Raw genomic sequence first — 13506 nt, 5'->3', positions numbered from 1 at the left:
TGATGACCTTCATAACCTGGCTGGACTCTGTCTCATCAAGGTCACCTTGAGCAGCTGGCAGATGTCCCTCAGCCTCTGATGTGGCCACAGTGAACAATTCACGTTCCTTAAATGTGTCCCGCACACACCCCACACATTTCCCTCTGCCTGCATTCCCTCTTGTTGCTTGCCACATTCTGACTCGTCCATCAAGGTCAACCCGACTGCTGCACCGCTTGGAGGCATCTCCGTGTGCTAGAATGGCTGTGGGCTTTGATGTGGATGGACTTGGCTGTGAATTCCAGATCAATCACTTGTTAGCTGGGTGACCTGAGTTAGCCTCCCCGGTAAGCCAAAATTAACCTCGGCTTCTTCATTATGAAATGTGAATAATATTCATCTTATGAGATTGTTTTGCAGGGAAGACGTGATGTGTAATAAATGCCTGGCGGGCAGCAGGTATTTAATAAACAATCGCTGCAATTTCCTTCGCGCTGCTTTGAAGCCTTGCCTGCCAGCCTGCCTCCATGCTGCCTTCCTTCTCTGGGTTCCAACAGAATTCCAAACCTGATCCTATTTTGCATATATTTTATTGCAATGGCCTCCTACTATTTTAATACCCAAGGAACAGAACTGAGGCCTTTGTACGAATGATAAAAATGGACTCTCCCAGCAGATTGTTGGGCACAGGGCCTGGTAAGCCAAAGGTATCTTTTCAGGAAGCAAGTCTACAGGTGGATCCCATCCCACACCAGAGCGCATGCTGGGCTGGGCAGCAGAGGAAGGGCTGGGTTTCAAGCTGTGTTCACCCCTTAGATAGTACACGCCTACACAACTGTACTCCAAGGTGCCGTGCACACAGAATAAGAGTTCTGTGAAAGTAGGGATGGTGTCTTGTTTCATCTAATGCTGAATTAATACAGCCATCGGTCAAAGGCAGGAGGCACATCAGCTGGACGGGTCAGGTCTTAGCTCCAGGAATAAGATCCTTAAGGTGGCAAATGAGAATGACCTTTGAGAAGCAAGGCGGATGCTCAGTCCCTGTTTGCTGAGCATAGCTGGTAAACGCATGCGTGACTTCAGACCAGAGCCCAGTGCGTGGCCGAGGCTGCAGGAGATGTCCTGGGCCTCTACCCTGCAGGTGGGAACTGGGGTCAAGGTGCTCTTGGAAGCCATCAAAACCTTGTTGCTCCTTCTCTGCCCTTCCCACAAATCTGCTCCCACTGCCTGTCTTCTGCCTAGGAGCAAGCTCATCTCCTCGAAAGCTTCAGGTGTTTTAATGAACACATTCTCATTTCCTTTGCAGGCCCCCCCCCACCTCTGCTCACTCCCCGAGACAGCTGGTACTCGGCAGGGAAGGTGGGAATTATCGTGGCAAGGTGAGTTGCTGGATGAACTCCCAAGATCGTAATGCAGAGCCAGCCCAAGGCAGAATGGTCCACAAGACTCCACCTCCAAAATAAGCAACCAAAAGCCATGCTATGGGCATGGCTCAAGTGGTAACACACCAGCTGAGCAAACAAGCAAGCCCAGTGAGTGGAGGCCCTGGGTCTGAACTTTAACACTGTTCCCCTCAGCCTCCTGCCACACAAAAGGCACCTGAATGAAGTAAGCAAAGGAATGACCACAAGGGAAAAAGGTGAAGACAAGCCACATTCACCCCCCTCCCCGGAACACAGCTGCCATGTGGAAGAGGTGACTGCTTGGATCTCTGGATCAGCTACTCTATTTTAAGGACTGCTGAGTAAAATTCTATGACCTATTTGTGGTCAAAAGTCTCTGGCTTCAAGGTGAAAAGAGACCCCAGAGGACTAGTTGTGTTTTGACTTCAGCAAGGTAACTGTGCACATCTTTCCAGTGGACTGAGGCCCTGGAAAGCCACCCTCACCAGGTCTCTGGCCAAGTCCCTTCCCAGGAGGGGACATGGGAGGAGGCATTCCAGCTTCATTTCCACTCAATTAATCAAAATGTCATTGGCAAGCGCAGTGTGATATCCAGGGCTTATGAGCCTCCAATCTAAGCCTCCCGAAGCCCTTTTCTCTTTGAACCTAAACGTGCCATTCAGCCAGCGCGGAGCTGAGTGGCAACAGAGTGCTTCAGGCTAGATGGGGCTCTCTTGGTGGGGTGCCCTCCTTCCTCCAAGCAGGACTCAAAGGTGTACAGTGAAGCTGGTCTGGGTGAAACAAATACAAACTGATGTCCTCCAAATCGGGAGCTTTATCCTCCGCTCCGACTCAGCCTTGGGGAGAGGCTGCCCTCCCCCTGCCCTGTCCATCTGTACCGTCCCAATGGGCCATGTGTCCTGGTCACCATCAGAGGCGGTCAATGATGACAGATCAAGGCTCTAGGACTGTCTGTCTGTCCTCTGTCCTTCCTCTACAGAAAAAGGCAGTGGCTGTCCTTGTCCCTCTCCAAAGACGTGAGTATCGAGGTCCTTCCTTGGGGGCCCCTAACACTGGCCACCCTCTCTGATGATGTGCTGACCTCATTCTTTGTCCAGGGACGCAGGGTGGGCAGCCCAGGCCTCACCCAGCCCAGCGCCTCATTCCTGACTCACGCCCTAACACCCCCCCACAACCAGGGGAGCCCTTACCCCACCCAAGTTCCACATGTGCAGCTCCGAAGGAGCAGCCCAGACCCAAAGGAGAACCTTAAGGCTGGCACCGAAGCCCGGGACCCCAAGAAGAAACCGTGGCTGATGCAAGCAACGATTTCCACGCTCCACTGTTGGCTGACAATGGGCTTTATTTCATTCTCTGTGCTGGGACAGGAAGAGGAGCACCGGGAGGCAGCTGATTCACCTAGAAGGGTCAAAGAACAGGGCCTCGGGGCAAAGCAGTGGTGCTCTGTCCCGAGGACTTGCTCCCTATCCCATCTCTCCTCCTCCACTCCCCGCTCCAGCAGATCTATGAGCGCAGCGTCTCTGTTTATTCTGTTCCTACTTTTCTCCGATGTCTGCAAGATGGGAGGCGTTCAATAACTACTGATTTAATGAACAAATTAGTTAATTACACCATGTCTCCAGGTTTTGATGAGACCCTCCCCACACAGCTTGTCTTTGCTGAAGACAAGATCCTGTCTGATTATCCAAGCCACTCCGTATGGAGCCCCACGTTCGTGAGGCCCGGGCGCCTCTCCCCTGCGGGTCCATGTCAGAGCTCATGAGGAGCTAACAAGCAGAGGGCTGAGCCCTGGCTCCTCCGTCCCAGGTCACTGGGCTGGGCCCCAGCTGCTCGACGGGGCCGAGGAACCAGGTCCTAGGGAGTCGGGAGGAAGCCTGGTCTCCCAGCTGCCTCGGACTCCCCACCTGGCTCAGCCTTGGCAGTGGCAACAGGAACACGCAGGAGTGGTCCTGGGGCTGTGGAGAAAGGAGTCCCCGTCTGCAGAAGCCTGGGTCTCCACCCAGGGCGGGTCTGCGGTTCAGAGACTCTAGGGGCTCCGTTGAAGGCCCCACCTGCCATCCCCACCCCTTGGGATGTCCTTCCTGGGCTCCCTGGGCCTCCTGTGGCCTTCTGGTTGACTCGACCGTCAGCTTCCCTTTGCTAATTCTCTCTGTGAGCAAGGCCGCACTTCTGCAGAACTCACTGTGGTCTTGAGTCCCTCCTCGTGGCTCACAATGTGGCTCACACTCTGATAAAGGCCATTGTTTTCCCCACCGCGGTATCAAGAACGCTGCCCACCCTGCCCCGGAACCGCCCGAGCACCTCCGCTCTTAAACACCTCTCATAGAGCTCCCATCCGGACAGAACTCACAGCCTGAGGTCCACACTCCCTTCTTAGCACCTTCAGTCATGTGTCTGTGCTCAAAGACTGGGATTTTAAAGTTTGCATCTTACACTCCAAGTTTGGCGCCTATAAAAGGTTACAGCCACGGGCTGCTTCACCATGGACGCATGGTGATTTCTCCACAGCGCAGACATCACAGAGCCCTTAGATAAACTAAGACGGCCATGACATCACCCCTGAATAGAATTGTAAGGAACTGTCACACGCATCACCAGATGTTGGCCAAAACATTGTAATGCTGCACATGATTAGAGATCAATACAGGGGTGGGCTTTAAGATCTCGCCCTGTCTCATGCTGTGTGGCTTTGAACAAGCCACTGAACTCCCTGAGTTTTAGGTTGCTCCTGTGTGAAGTGGGGAAAAGACGCAAAACAGTCTGCTTGGGAGGTCAGGGGTGCTGCGTGTGAAGTTGGGCATGCATCGGCAGGTCAGGGGTGCTGCGTGCGAAGTTGGGCTTGCATCGGCACCCACTGGGGAGACCAAAGACGCTTCTTCTACCACTAAAAATACAGAGATGAGAAAGGTCAAAGTCACACCAAGAACCAAAGGTCTGTATTTCCTGCATTGGATCCCCATTCTCTCCCAGCCCCCCTCCGCAATTGAAAATCCACAGCAGAACCATGGACAGTGAATTAGCCCTGATTTAATTATAGGTTATAGTTGTTAATAGTGTGTACACAGGAAACAAAAGATGTCCCCCTGGAAGAACTTCCCCTATCTTTGCTCTCAGCTATCAGAAGATGGACATTTGGTGACAATCACTTGCATTCTAATCAAGTCTCTGAATTTACCCTGAAAACCTACAGCATGGTCCAAGTACCCCGTGGTCCTTGGGCTGTCACCGCAGGGCAGCAAAAAAGAGACAACTGGGGCTGGGAAGGTGGCTCAGTGGTAGAGTGCTTGCCTTGCATGCATGAGGCCCTGGGTTCGATTCCTCAGCACCACATAAGCAGAAAAAGCCAGAGGTGGTGCTGTGGCTCAAGTGGCAGAGCATTAGCCTTGAACTGAAGAGCTGAGGGACAATGCTCAGGCCGAGTTCAGGCCCCATGACCAACAACAACAAAAGGGGAGACAACGTAGGGAGCAATACCACCACCACCACGTGACCATCTCTCCAGACCAGTCAGCTCTTTCCCCTGTTATTTACCCCCTCTCCCTTGAGAATCTCAAGTCAGCTGATGCAGGTGTGTTCTCCTTCCCCAGGCCGGTTGGGGCTCAGCCGGGGGTATTCACCAGCAACAAGATCATCAGAATCAACCCAATAAAAAAAGCGAACACTGGGGTTATACGCAGACAGAACACAGATCTGTGTGTGTGGATCAAAGCCTAGGGTGGGGCTGGGGCCACGGCGGTCTGTTCACCAAAGCGAGGCACCTGTGGCCAGCCCCAGGCCGGCGCAGCCAAGGTCTCGGGAATAAGTGGGTGACTGGGCGAATGGAAGGGTGGTGAGCCCCGGCATCAGCCAAGGCCAACAGTCATCTTCTTACCCGAGAAATCAGCTCCCCGACCATGCCCGTCCAGGTGCCGTTGGCCTCGGGCACGCCGTACACGCCGTCCCCCACCAGCCGGATCTTGTAGTTGAACCGGAGGATCTCCGCCAGCTCCTTGAGCATGTCCACACAGAAGCCCTCGTAGCGGTCATTGCCCTCCATCTCCTGGTGGTTCCCCTTCAGCATGAGATACGGGTTTTCCTGCAGCGAAACTGGGCAGCTGTCATTCTCATCTGAGCCCTGGCGTCCCAGCCGCACCGGATGGGATGGATGGGCTTGGGGGTGGCAGGGGCGGGGCGCGGGAGGGGGGAGGGGGGAGGGGAGGCGGAAGGCCCGGCCCGGCTTCCGCCATGGTCTCGCACAGCGGTGGTGACCAGACCCTCCCTGGATCCAGATCCTCTAAGTGCTCCCACAGGGCTCCCACTGTCCTACCTCAGCCCCTTTCTCTCTTCAATTTGTTTTCTCACCCTTTTGCTTATTCTACACAGACCTATCACCAGGGAAATGTAAGACGGGTAAGAGCTATAGAGATGGCTGGGGTGATAAGAACACACACACATGGTGAATGGATAAAGAAAATACATGTGTGTGGGGGGGTCAGTATATGTACATCTGTATGTGTGTATATATATGTACGTATCTATGTATATATACACACACATATATGATGGAGTATTATTCAGCAGTAAAGAAGAACAAAGTTGTATCATTTACAGGGAAGTGGATGGTACTCGAAACTACCACGTTAAGTGAAATACACCAGACACAGGAAGATAAGTGTCAGGTTTTCTGTCACAGGTAGAGATGAGGGGAAAGATGACCTTCTAGGTAGACGGAAGGGTAAGAGAAGATAGCTGGGAGGGTTGGGTAAGCTAAGGTTGGAGTTGGGCTGAGGAGGACTAAGCTCTGGGGGCTTGAACTGTTCTGTGTGCTTTGGCCCAGCTGCTTCCTCTGCCCAAGCCCCTGTGCCTGGCTCCTCGCCTGCTCCAGCCGAGCCTCTCCCCTCTATTGCTCTTAGCACACAGGGGTCTCCTCCCAGCTCCATCTTTTATCCTTCAGCTTTCCCACTTCCTAAGCCTGGATGCTGTCCCTGAGCTTTTGTGCTCAAGGCTGGCGCTCTACCACTTGAGCCACACCTCCATTTCTGGCTTTTTTGGGGTTCTTTAATTGGAGATAAGAGTCTCAAAGACTTTTTTGCCTGGGCTGGCTTTGAACTATGACCCTCAGATCTCAGCTTCCTGAGTAGTTAAGATTATAGATGTGTGCCACCAGTGCCTAGCTCATTTTAGGCTTTTTTGTTATTCTCTTCTTTCCCTCCCCTCTCCTCTCCTCTCCTTCCCTCCTGTCCCGTCCCCTCTCCTCCCTCTCTTCCTCTTTTCCTTTCAGAGAACTGGGATCTGAACTCAGGGCTTTGTACTTTCCTGGCAGGTGCTCTACCATTTGAGCCACACCTCCTCCTCTTTTTGCTCTGGTTAATGTTAAAACAGGGGCTTGCTTTTTGCCTAGGCTGACCTGGATAGCAATCTTTTTTTCATACTTTGCCCCACAGCTGGATGACAGCCATGCTCATCTGTTTTCTTTTCTGTTGAGATGGGGTTTCAGGATTGTTTGCACTGGCTGTCCTAGAGCTGTGATCCTCTTCTCTTGACTTCCTCAGTAGCTAGGGCTGGAGGTATGCACCACTGGTGGCCAGCAGGAACAGGGGCTCTCTCTGCCAGGACTCTAGGCTTGTGCATCTTTCCAGACTTTTATCCCATGAGGTTTGCAGTAGATCAATAATCCCACACAGGTTCCTGGGCCCCAGGTACTCTTGAAGGTCACAGTGGAAGTCCCTGAGCAATTTCTATGAGCTCAAAGAACCTAAGAGAAGCGGACACGTGTGCGCCTTGCACATTTATTGGACTGAGACTGAGCAGGCAGGCTACACCGTGTACGTCTCAGCTCTGGGCTGATATTCAATATCAGTGTGACAAGACAGTTTATCTCCTGCTGGCACGATGCTGGGTCGAGCAGGGAAATACATTTTATATTAGTTACAATGAGGAGGGGGTGGAGGAACAAATGGACACTGAATACATGTAGCTGGCTTCATCGACAGATATTTTAAAACACGGGGCCTTCAGGAGAGGCGGTGGAAGGGAAAAAAAGAAACACCTTGGTTGTGTGTGCACTTGGCTGCTCCCATCTGCTAAGTGATCCCGTCTTTGAAGACGCAGCCTGAGCCTTATTCATCTGTGATCGCCACGGCTGAGCACGTGGCAGGGGCCGGGGGCGGGAGGTGGACGCGTGGAGTTGGTAATTATTGAATAGAACTGAATCAAATAAAAAGGCAGATGGTCCTTTGCCCTGTAGGTTCATTGAGAACTCTCAGAACCATCTGGAAGTTGAGAAAGAAGCCGTATAAAACCAGTCAGGTGGCCACTTGGGTTTGTTGCAGTGGGAGCCTCGTTTTATACATGGCAGGTGCCAAGCAATGGGATTGCTAAGGGCCCCCTAGGCCCCCCCCCCCTCTAACCCGTATCAGAAGGCAGTCCCTTCCCCTGGGGATTGGCCGGCCTTCCGGGCTCCCTGAAGGGAGGAACCCCCAAGTGGTAGCATCTCCAACCTTCCCTCTTCCTCCGCTGCTCACTCAGCACATCTCCTTTCCATGTGAAACGGCAGCTCCCGTGCAATTACCCTGTCATAAACGGGCCTGGCTGCTGTGGTTAGCGCTCCCTTCTTGTGAAGCCTGTGAGCTCTTGGCCCCGGGAGGCCATGGCCCCTGGAGAGCAGCAGCTGGGAGACTCAGGAAAACCTGCTTACCAGGATGGTGGTGACCACCAGGGTGGTGTTGAACAGACTGTCCGAGATGTTGGAGGCATAGAGACGGCTGTCCATGCTGAGACCCTCTGCTACGTGCCACTGGCCAATCTGCGGAGATGAACGGAGAGGCTGGAGGAGCCTGGGCTGCAGGCCGTGCCACCCGCCTGCCCAGGGCAGAGTCGGGAGGAGGGGCGTTCCCAGAGGAGACTTTCACACAGGGTTCAGGGGCTTGGGGGAAGAGGAGGGCTGCTAGGGTAAGAAGAAAGGAGTGACGACTTGGGAAAAGGCGGGCGAGGAAATGACGATATATCAGGAATGGAACGCAGGTCACAGAAGTTCTCCTCCCCTAGCCCCCCATTTGGGGGGCGAGTAAGTTCCCAGGAACAGCATTATTTTGGGGTAGGGATGAGCCATTGTGCTGTGTGGCTGCAAGAAACCCAGTTATCTGGGCGAGAAGGAGGTGGGTGGAGGGAGCTGGTAGATCCCAGGTCTTTATTTAATGAATGGCTGAGGGTACAGATGGATGAACATGTGAGGAGAGGCCTGGTGGGTTATTTGGCTGGCTGGGACGGTTTAGAAAAGTCACCAAAGTCCCCCACAGCCCCCGTCCTCCCGGCCTGAGCTCACCCATCACCACCATATTTCCTCTATTCTTCTCAGAGCTGACAGGTGGCATGGGCTCCAGTTTGACAATATTGGACTGGATGGGTGACCACAGATTCAGGAAAGTTCCAGCCCTCCTGAGAAAGTACCCTCACCCGCCTGACACAGGGGGGTTGATATGGACACTTGGGGTCAAAGATAGATTTAACCGGGCACTCAATAAGGTTTCCTTCCACTTCTCTAGTGTTTTGTCTGCACTGCCTTTCGTTTTATTTTACTGTGGTAAAACCACTTAACCTGAGATCTGATCTCTTGACCCGTTTTTAAGCGTATGATATATAGACTTTGGACTACTCCCAAGACTAAACTCAAAGGTAGTGAATTATTAGCTTATTTGTTCCAATGGAACATGGGTTTTGTTTGTTTGTTTTCATACTGGCGTCTGAACTCAGAGCCTCCCACTATACTGCACAGCCATGCCTCCAGCCCCTCTGTTTTTGAGACAGTCTCGTCCTGCCTGAGCATGCCTGGATCACGATCCACTTGCTTTAGGCATTCCATCATAGCCAGGATGATTGAGGTGATTGATAGGTTCTTGGTACCACGCCAAGCTTTCTGCCCCTGAGATGGAGTCTCGAGAACTCTTCTGTGGGATCTGACCTGGAACTGTGATCCTCCCAAACTCAGCCTCCTCTGTAATTAGCTCGACTGGTGTAGACCCGTGTGCCCTGCTATCAACTGAAAGGGCACAGTTCTTTCCAGGCTGGCCCTGAACTGTGAGCTTCCTGTTCTCAGCCTTCTAAGCAGTTAGAATTACAGAAGTTAGCCATGAAGGCCTACCTATGGAACAGATTTTATACAATCCCTAGATAAATAGGTTATGAGCAAACACTGTGGAAATATAGAGAACATATCAGCAATTTGTAAATATATAAAACAGAGACACAGACTCCCAATAGAGTTAGTTCTACTAGTGGGAGACCCTGGTCAGTCATTTCTATGGCTAAGCCTTTAAGGGGACCAGCCAGGAGAGAAAGCTGACAGCTGGCTGGAGCCCTGGTGAGACCCATACACTGCCTGGACCAGGCCTCTCCAGAAGCAGGGAGTTTCCCTGGGAAACTCCCTCGACTCCCAAGATGCCATGTGGGTCTGCTCCCGGGGATATGCTCTGTGTTCTCTTCTAGAAGCTCCAACATCCAGAAGCCATGGCTCACTCTTGGCCCCATGAACCGAGACGGTGCAGGGTCACAAATGAGCCGGACCCAGTGTGGTCGCCCAGCCAGCCAGCCCCACTTTTCAGAGAAAGAATCAGAGGTCAGCGAACAGGCCTGAAGCTTGAGCCCTGGGCCCCTAACTCCTGGTGAATCTTCCCCCAGATCACCTTGCACACCGCACCCTCAGGCACACATTCCCGCCTTCTCTCGCACAGTTTCGTCTCCCCTCCTAGCCCACAGGGCTCACAACAAAAGCGGTTGGCCTTAGTTATGCCACTCCCAGCGTCTTCCTCTGGGCTTTGGGAGCCAGGAGGGCAGGTTGCTCCAGAGGGGCAGGCATGGGCAGAAGGGAGGGGAGGTCCCAGAGACTCTCCGAACTGAGCAGCCAGGCCTCACCACTGCCTGACCTTGTCTTCTTCCCCTTCTCTTCAGGGAAAAAGGGTGGGAGGTGAGGAATTTGCACATAAAGAGGGACAGGGTCATAGCTACTGGACACTTGTGGTACCAGATGCCTGTTTCCAGCACCTCTGAATCCTCCTGTCATCCTTGGGCCTTGTTGTGGTGCTTCTATTTCATTCAGGAAGAAATGCCAGGTATGTGTGGCGCAGGTTTGGACCCAGTCTTCTGACTCGTACATCTGTGTCTTCCCTGATGCAGACTTAGGGTGGGGAACAAGCAGGCTTCCCAGGAAACAGCTCTCAGGGACTCTGCCAGCCAGTGTGAACTCCAGATGACACGGCTTTCTGTCATTGGTCTTCACACATAAAGAGCGGCCGGCTGGATGTCAGCACCCGGATGCTCAGGGACGACTCCTTAGATGCCCTGAGCCTACATGGCACACCCGCAGGGCTGGGAAGACCGCAGCTCCCCCTGACCACCTTCCCATCTCCGCTGGTCTCAGCAATCCGGTTCTAACAGCCTGCGCTAAGGCCTCCTTCGGCTGACGCAAGCGAGGAGCCAGCGATGGAAATGATTCATCCAGAGTCAGAACTGACAGCCTGAGCAGCACAGCCTCCCATCCCTCACCTCTGGGGACCTGGCAAAGAGACTAATTAGCCCCCAAGCTCCAGTCGGCCATGCACTCTCCCACCCACCCACCTATTAGCCCTCAAGAAATTAATAAACTCATCAGATCCAACAAAGCGGTTTGGCAGCCATTCCCTGGCACAATGTAATTGCAAAAAGGCAGCGGGAAGGAAGCAGAGAGCCAGAGCCAGGTGCCCTGGGATACGGGCTAATCACCACACCCCCTGGGCACCTGTGATGCTACACATGTGCCAGGGTGGGCAGGGCAGCTTCTCATCACTGACAAGCTGTGCCTTTGCATGTAGCCAAATCCCTTTGCTCCACCCTGCTGACTCCCGCCCCAAAGCCTCCGGTGGAAACAGCTGTTTTGTAAGTGGTCAACACCGCCCACATGTGCAGGCTTGAGCTCGTCCACAAGGTTGTGGTGGAGAAAGAGCGAGCCACTGCTAATTTCAATACCATTTGCTTCTCTCTGTGCGTCTCTTTCTCTCTGTCTCGGTCTCTCTCTAGTGGGCAGTAGTACTGGGATTGAACTTGGGATCTCATGCTCACTAGGAGGTGCTCTTCCACTTGAACCACACCTTCAGTCGTGTGTGTGTGTGTGTGTGTGTGTGTGTGTGTGTGTGTGTGTGTGTGCGTGCCTACTGGGTACTGGAGCTTGAACTCAGGGCCTGGGCACTGTCCCTTAACTTTTTTTGTGAAACACTGGCACTCTACCGCTTGAGCCACACCTCCACTCCCAGCTTTTGGCTGGTTTGTTGGAAGTAAGAATCTCATGGATTTTCCTGCTTGAGCTGCCCTCCTCAGATCTCAGCCTCCTGAGTGGCTAGGGTGACAGGTGTGGGCCGCTGGAGCCTGGCTTCCAGTGTCTTTGTGTGTTGATTTGTTTTTCAAGGCCAGGTCTCGCTTTGCTGGGTTCCAATCCACCTCCTGTGCCCCCCCCTTGTCACCACTGTGCCCAGAGATGTGTTTCCCCACAGCAGGGCAACAAACACACCCAGTCCTCACTCCAAACTTCCTTATCCCCAGGCGATCCCCTCATCCCCTCCACCTCCCCAGCACCTACAATTACAGGTTTGAGCCAAGGTGCCCAGCTTTCTACCTTAATGCCGGCAAGAAGAAAGGACCCCACTAGGTTAGTGTGAGCCCACCTGAGTCCAGCTTCCCTTCATACATGCCACCCCGGCGGCTGCCCCAGTGCTTGGGACCTAGCTGTCACCTGTCTTCTCTGTGAATGAGCTGTGTGACAGCACATAAGTCACCGAGTCTCTCTGAGCCCCTTTTCCCCCATCTCTTGAGATTCAAGTACAAATGACTGCCTCTGAGACTCTGGGGAGGTTAGTGCTCGCACTCAGCACGTGCCACAGGGCCCTGAGCGGCAGGGCTGGGCTCACTGGGGACTTAGTTTACCAGAAGGATTAGAGGTCGGGCTCTGAAGGAGCAGTATCTGCATTAGAAATGCAGATGCTGAAACTCCCCGGCCAAATGGACTAAATCAGAAAGCAGAGGGGACCAGCCATGGCAGTTCTGAGGCCAGCTGCCGTACAGCAGCACACAGAGCAAGCAGCTCCGATGACAAAGAGGGTCACGGGGAAAGGCTAGGGTAGAGGGAGAAATAAATCGTGATTGAGTACCCGCCATGTGAGCCAGGAAATGCTTAAAAAACGGGCTCTCCTGGAAAAACAAGAGACCCTGATTTATGGCACCTGCCAATTTCTGTGGTGTCGACCCTCCCATCAGAGCCAACAAGGTGTTAGGGAGCACGAAGCTGGGAAGAGGTATAGAATGGGGGCTGGCTGGGGTCAGCCTTCTTCAGCACATCACCAGTGTCTACCCTTGCACAGCATGCCCCGGGCTCTGCCACTTGACAAAGTGGGGACCCCACTTTGTCAGTAAGAAAAGTCACTTAGATAATTACACACACACACACACACACACACACACACACACCACACACACACACACACACACACCACACACACACACACACACACACACACACACACACACACACGATTGCTAGAATGGTGCTTAAACTCAGGGCTTCAATAGCCTTGTCTTGCTTGGCTGGTACTCTACCACTTGAACCTTACCTCCAGCTCAGTTTTTTGCCAGTTAATTGGAAATGGGAATCTTGAGGACTTTTTCTGTCTAGGCTGGACAGAAACCTTTGATCCTCAGGATCTGTCTCCCGACGAGTGTCTGGTTCACCCCAGTTAATAATTTATCCAAATCCCATAACTGATGAGTAGACAAAAATAGGACGATTCGTGGGGATCTCAATATTTAAAACACGCGTGAGGTCTTCCTAGGGGCTGATCTGAGCTGTTAGAAGGAACAGGCTCTGCTAGGAGGGCTTCGTCAGACACGAAAGCTTAGGTAAATATGACCGACATGGGATGTGCTTTTTACGTGCTTAGAAAGTAGGATTTCCCCAACAACGGCAAGGAACGCAGATCTATATAAATTAATAATCACTCTGCTCCTCTAAGCACTATATGGTGGAGATTTTAATTATGCATTCAAAAGCATTCTTCCAAAAAGCCCTTCTAAAGGAATGACAAGTCCCTTTGTCCTCTTAAACAGAATATGCGTCTTTACCTTA

The 13506-nt window shown here is 52.7% G+C and overlaps 1 protein-coding gene across 1 annotated transcript in view; it reads right to left on the bottom strand.

The window, feature by feature from the left end:
• Positions 1 to 13506, bottom strand: part of LOC138824434 (glutamate receptor ionotropic, kainate 4-like) — a 301452-nt gene that overhangs the window by 45532 nt on the left and 242414 nt on the right. Inside the window, exons 12-13 of the mRNA XM_070018282.1 lie at positions 8059 to 8166; positions 5254 to 5457 (exon numbers count right to left, since the gene is read on the bottom strand). Of these exons, the coding sequence (XP_069874383.1) occupies positions 5254 to 5457; positions 8059 to 8166 (312 nt within the window). The remainder of the gene's footprint in view (positions 1 to 5253; positions 5458 to 8058; positions 8167 to 13506) is intronic.

This window comes from Dipodomys merriami, unplaced genomic scaffold, assembly GCF_024711535.1.
Source record: "Dipodomys merriami isolate MVZ:Mamm:240054 unplaced genomic scaffold, mDipMer1.0.p SCAF_129, whole genome shotgun sequence".
In the NCBI taxonomy this organism is placed as follows: domain Eukaryota; kingdom Metazoa; phylum Chordata; class Mammalia; order Rodentia; family Heteromyidae; genus Dipodomys; species Dipodomys merriami.
The sequence above is the reverse complement of the archived record's forward strand: the minus strand, read 5'-3'. Positions and strand labels throughout refer to the sequence as shown.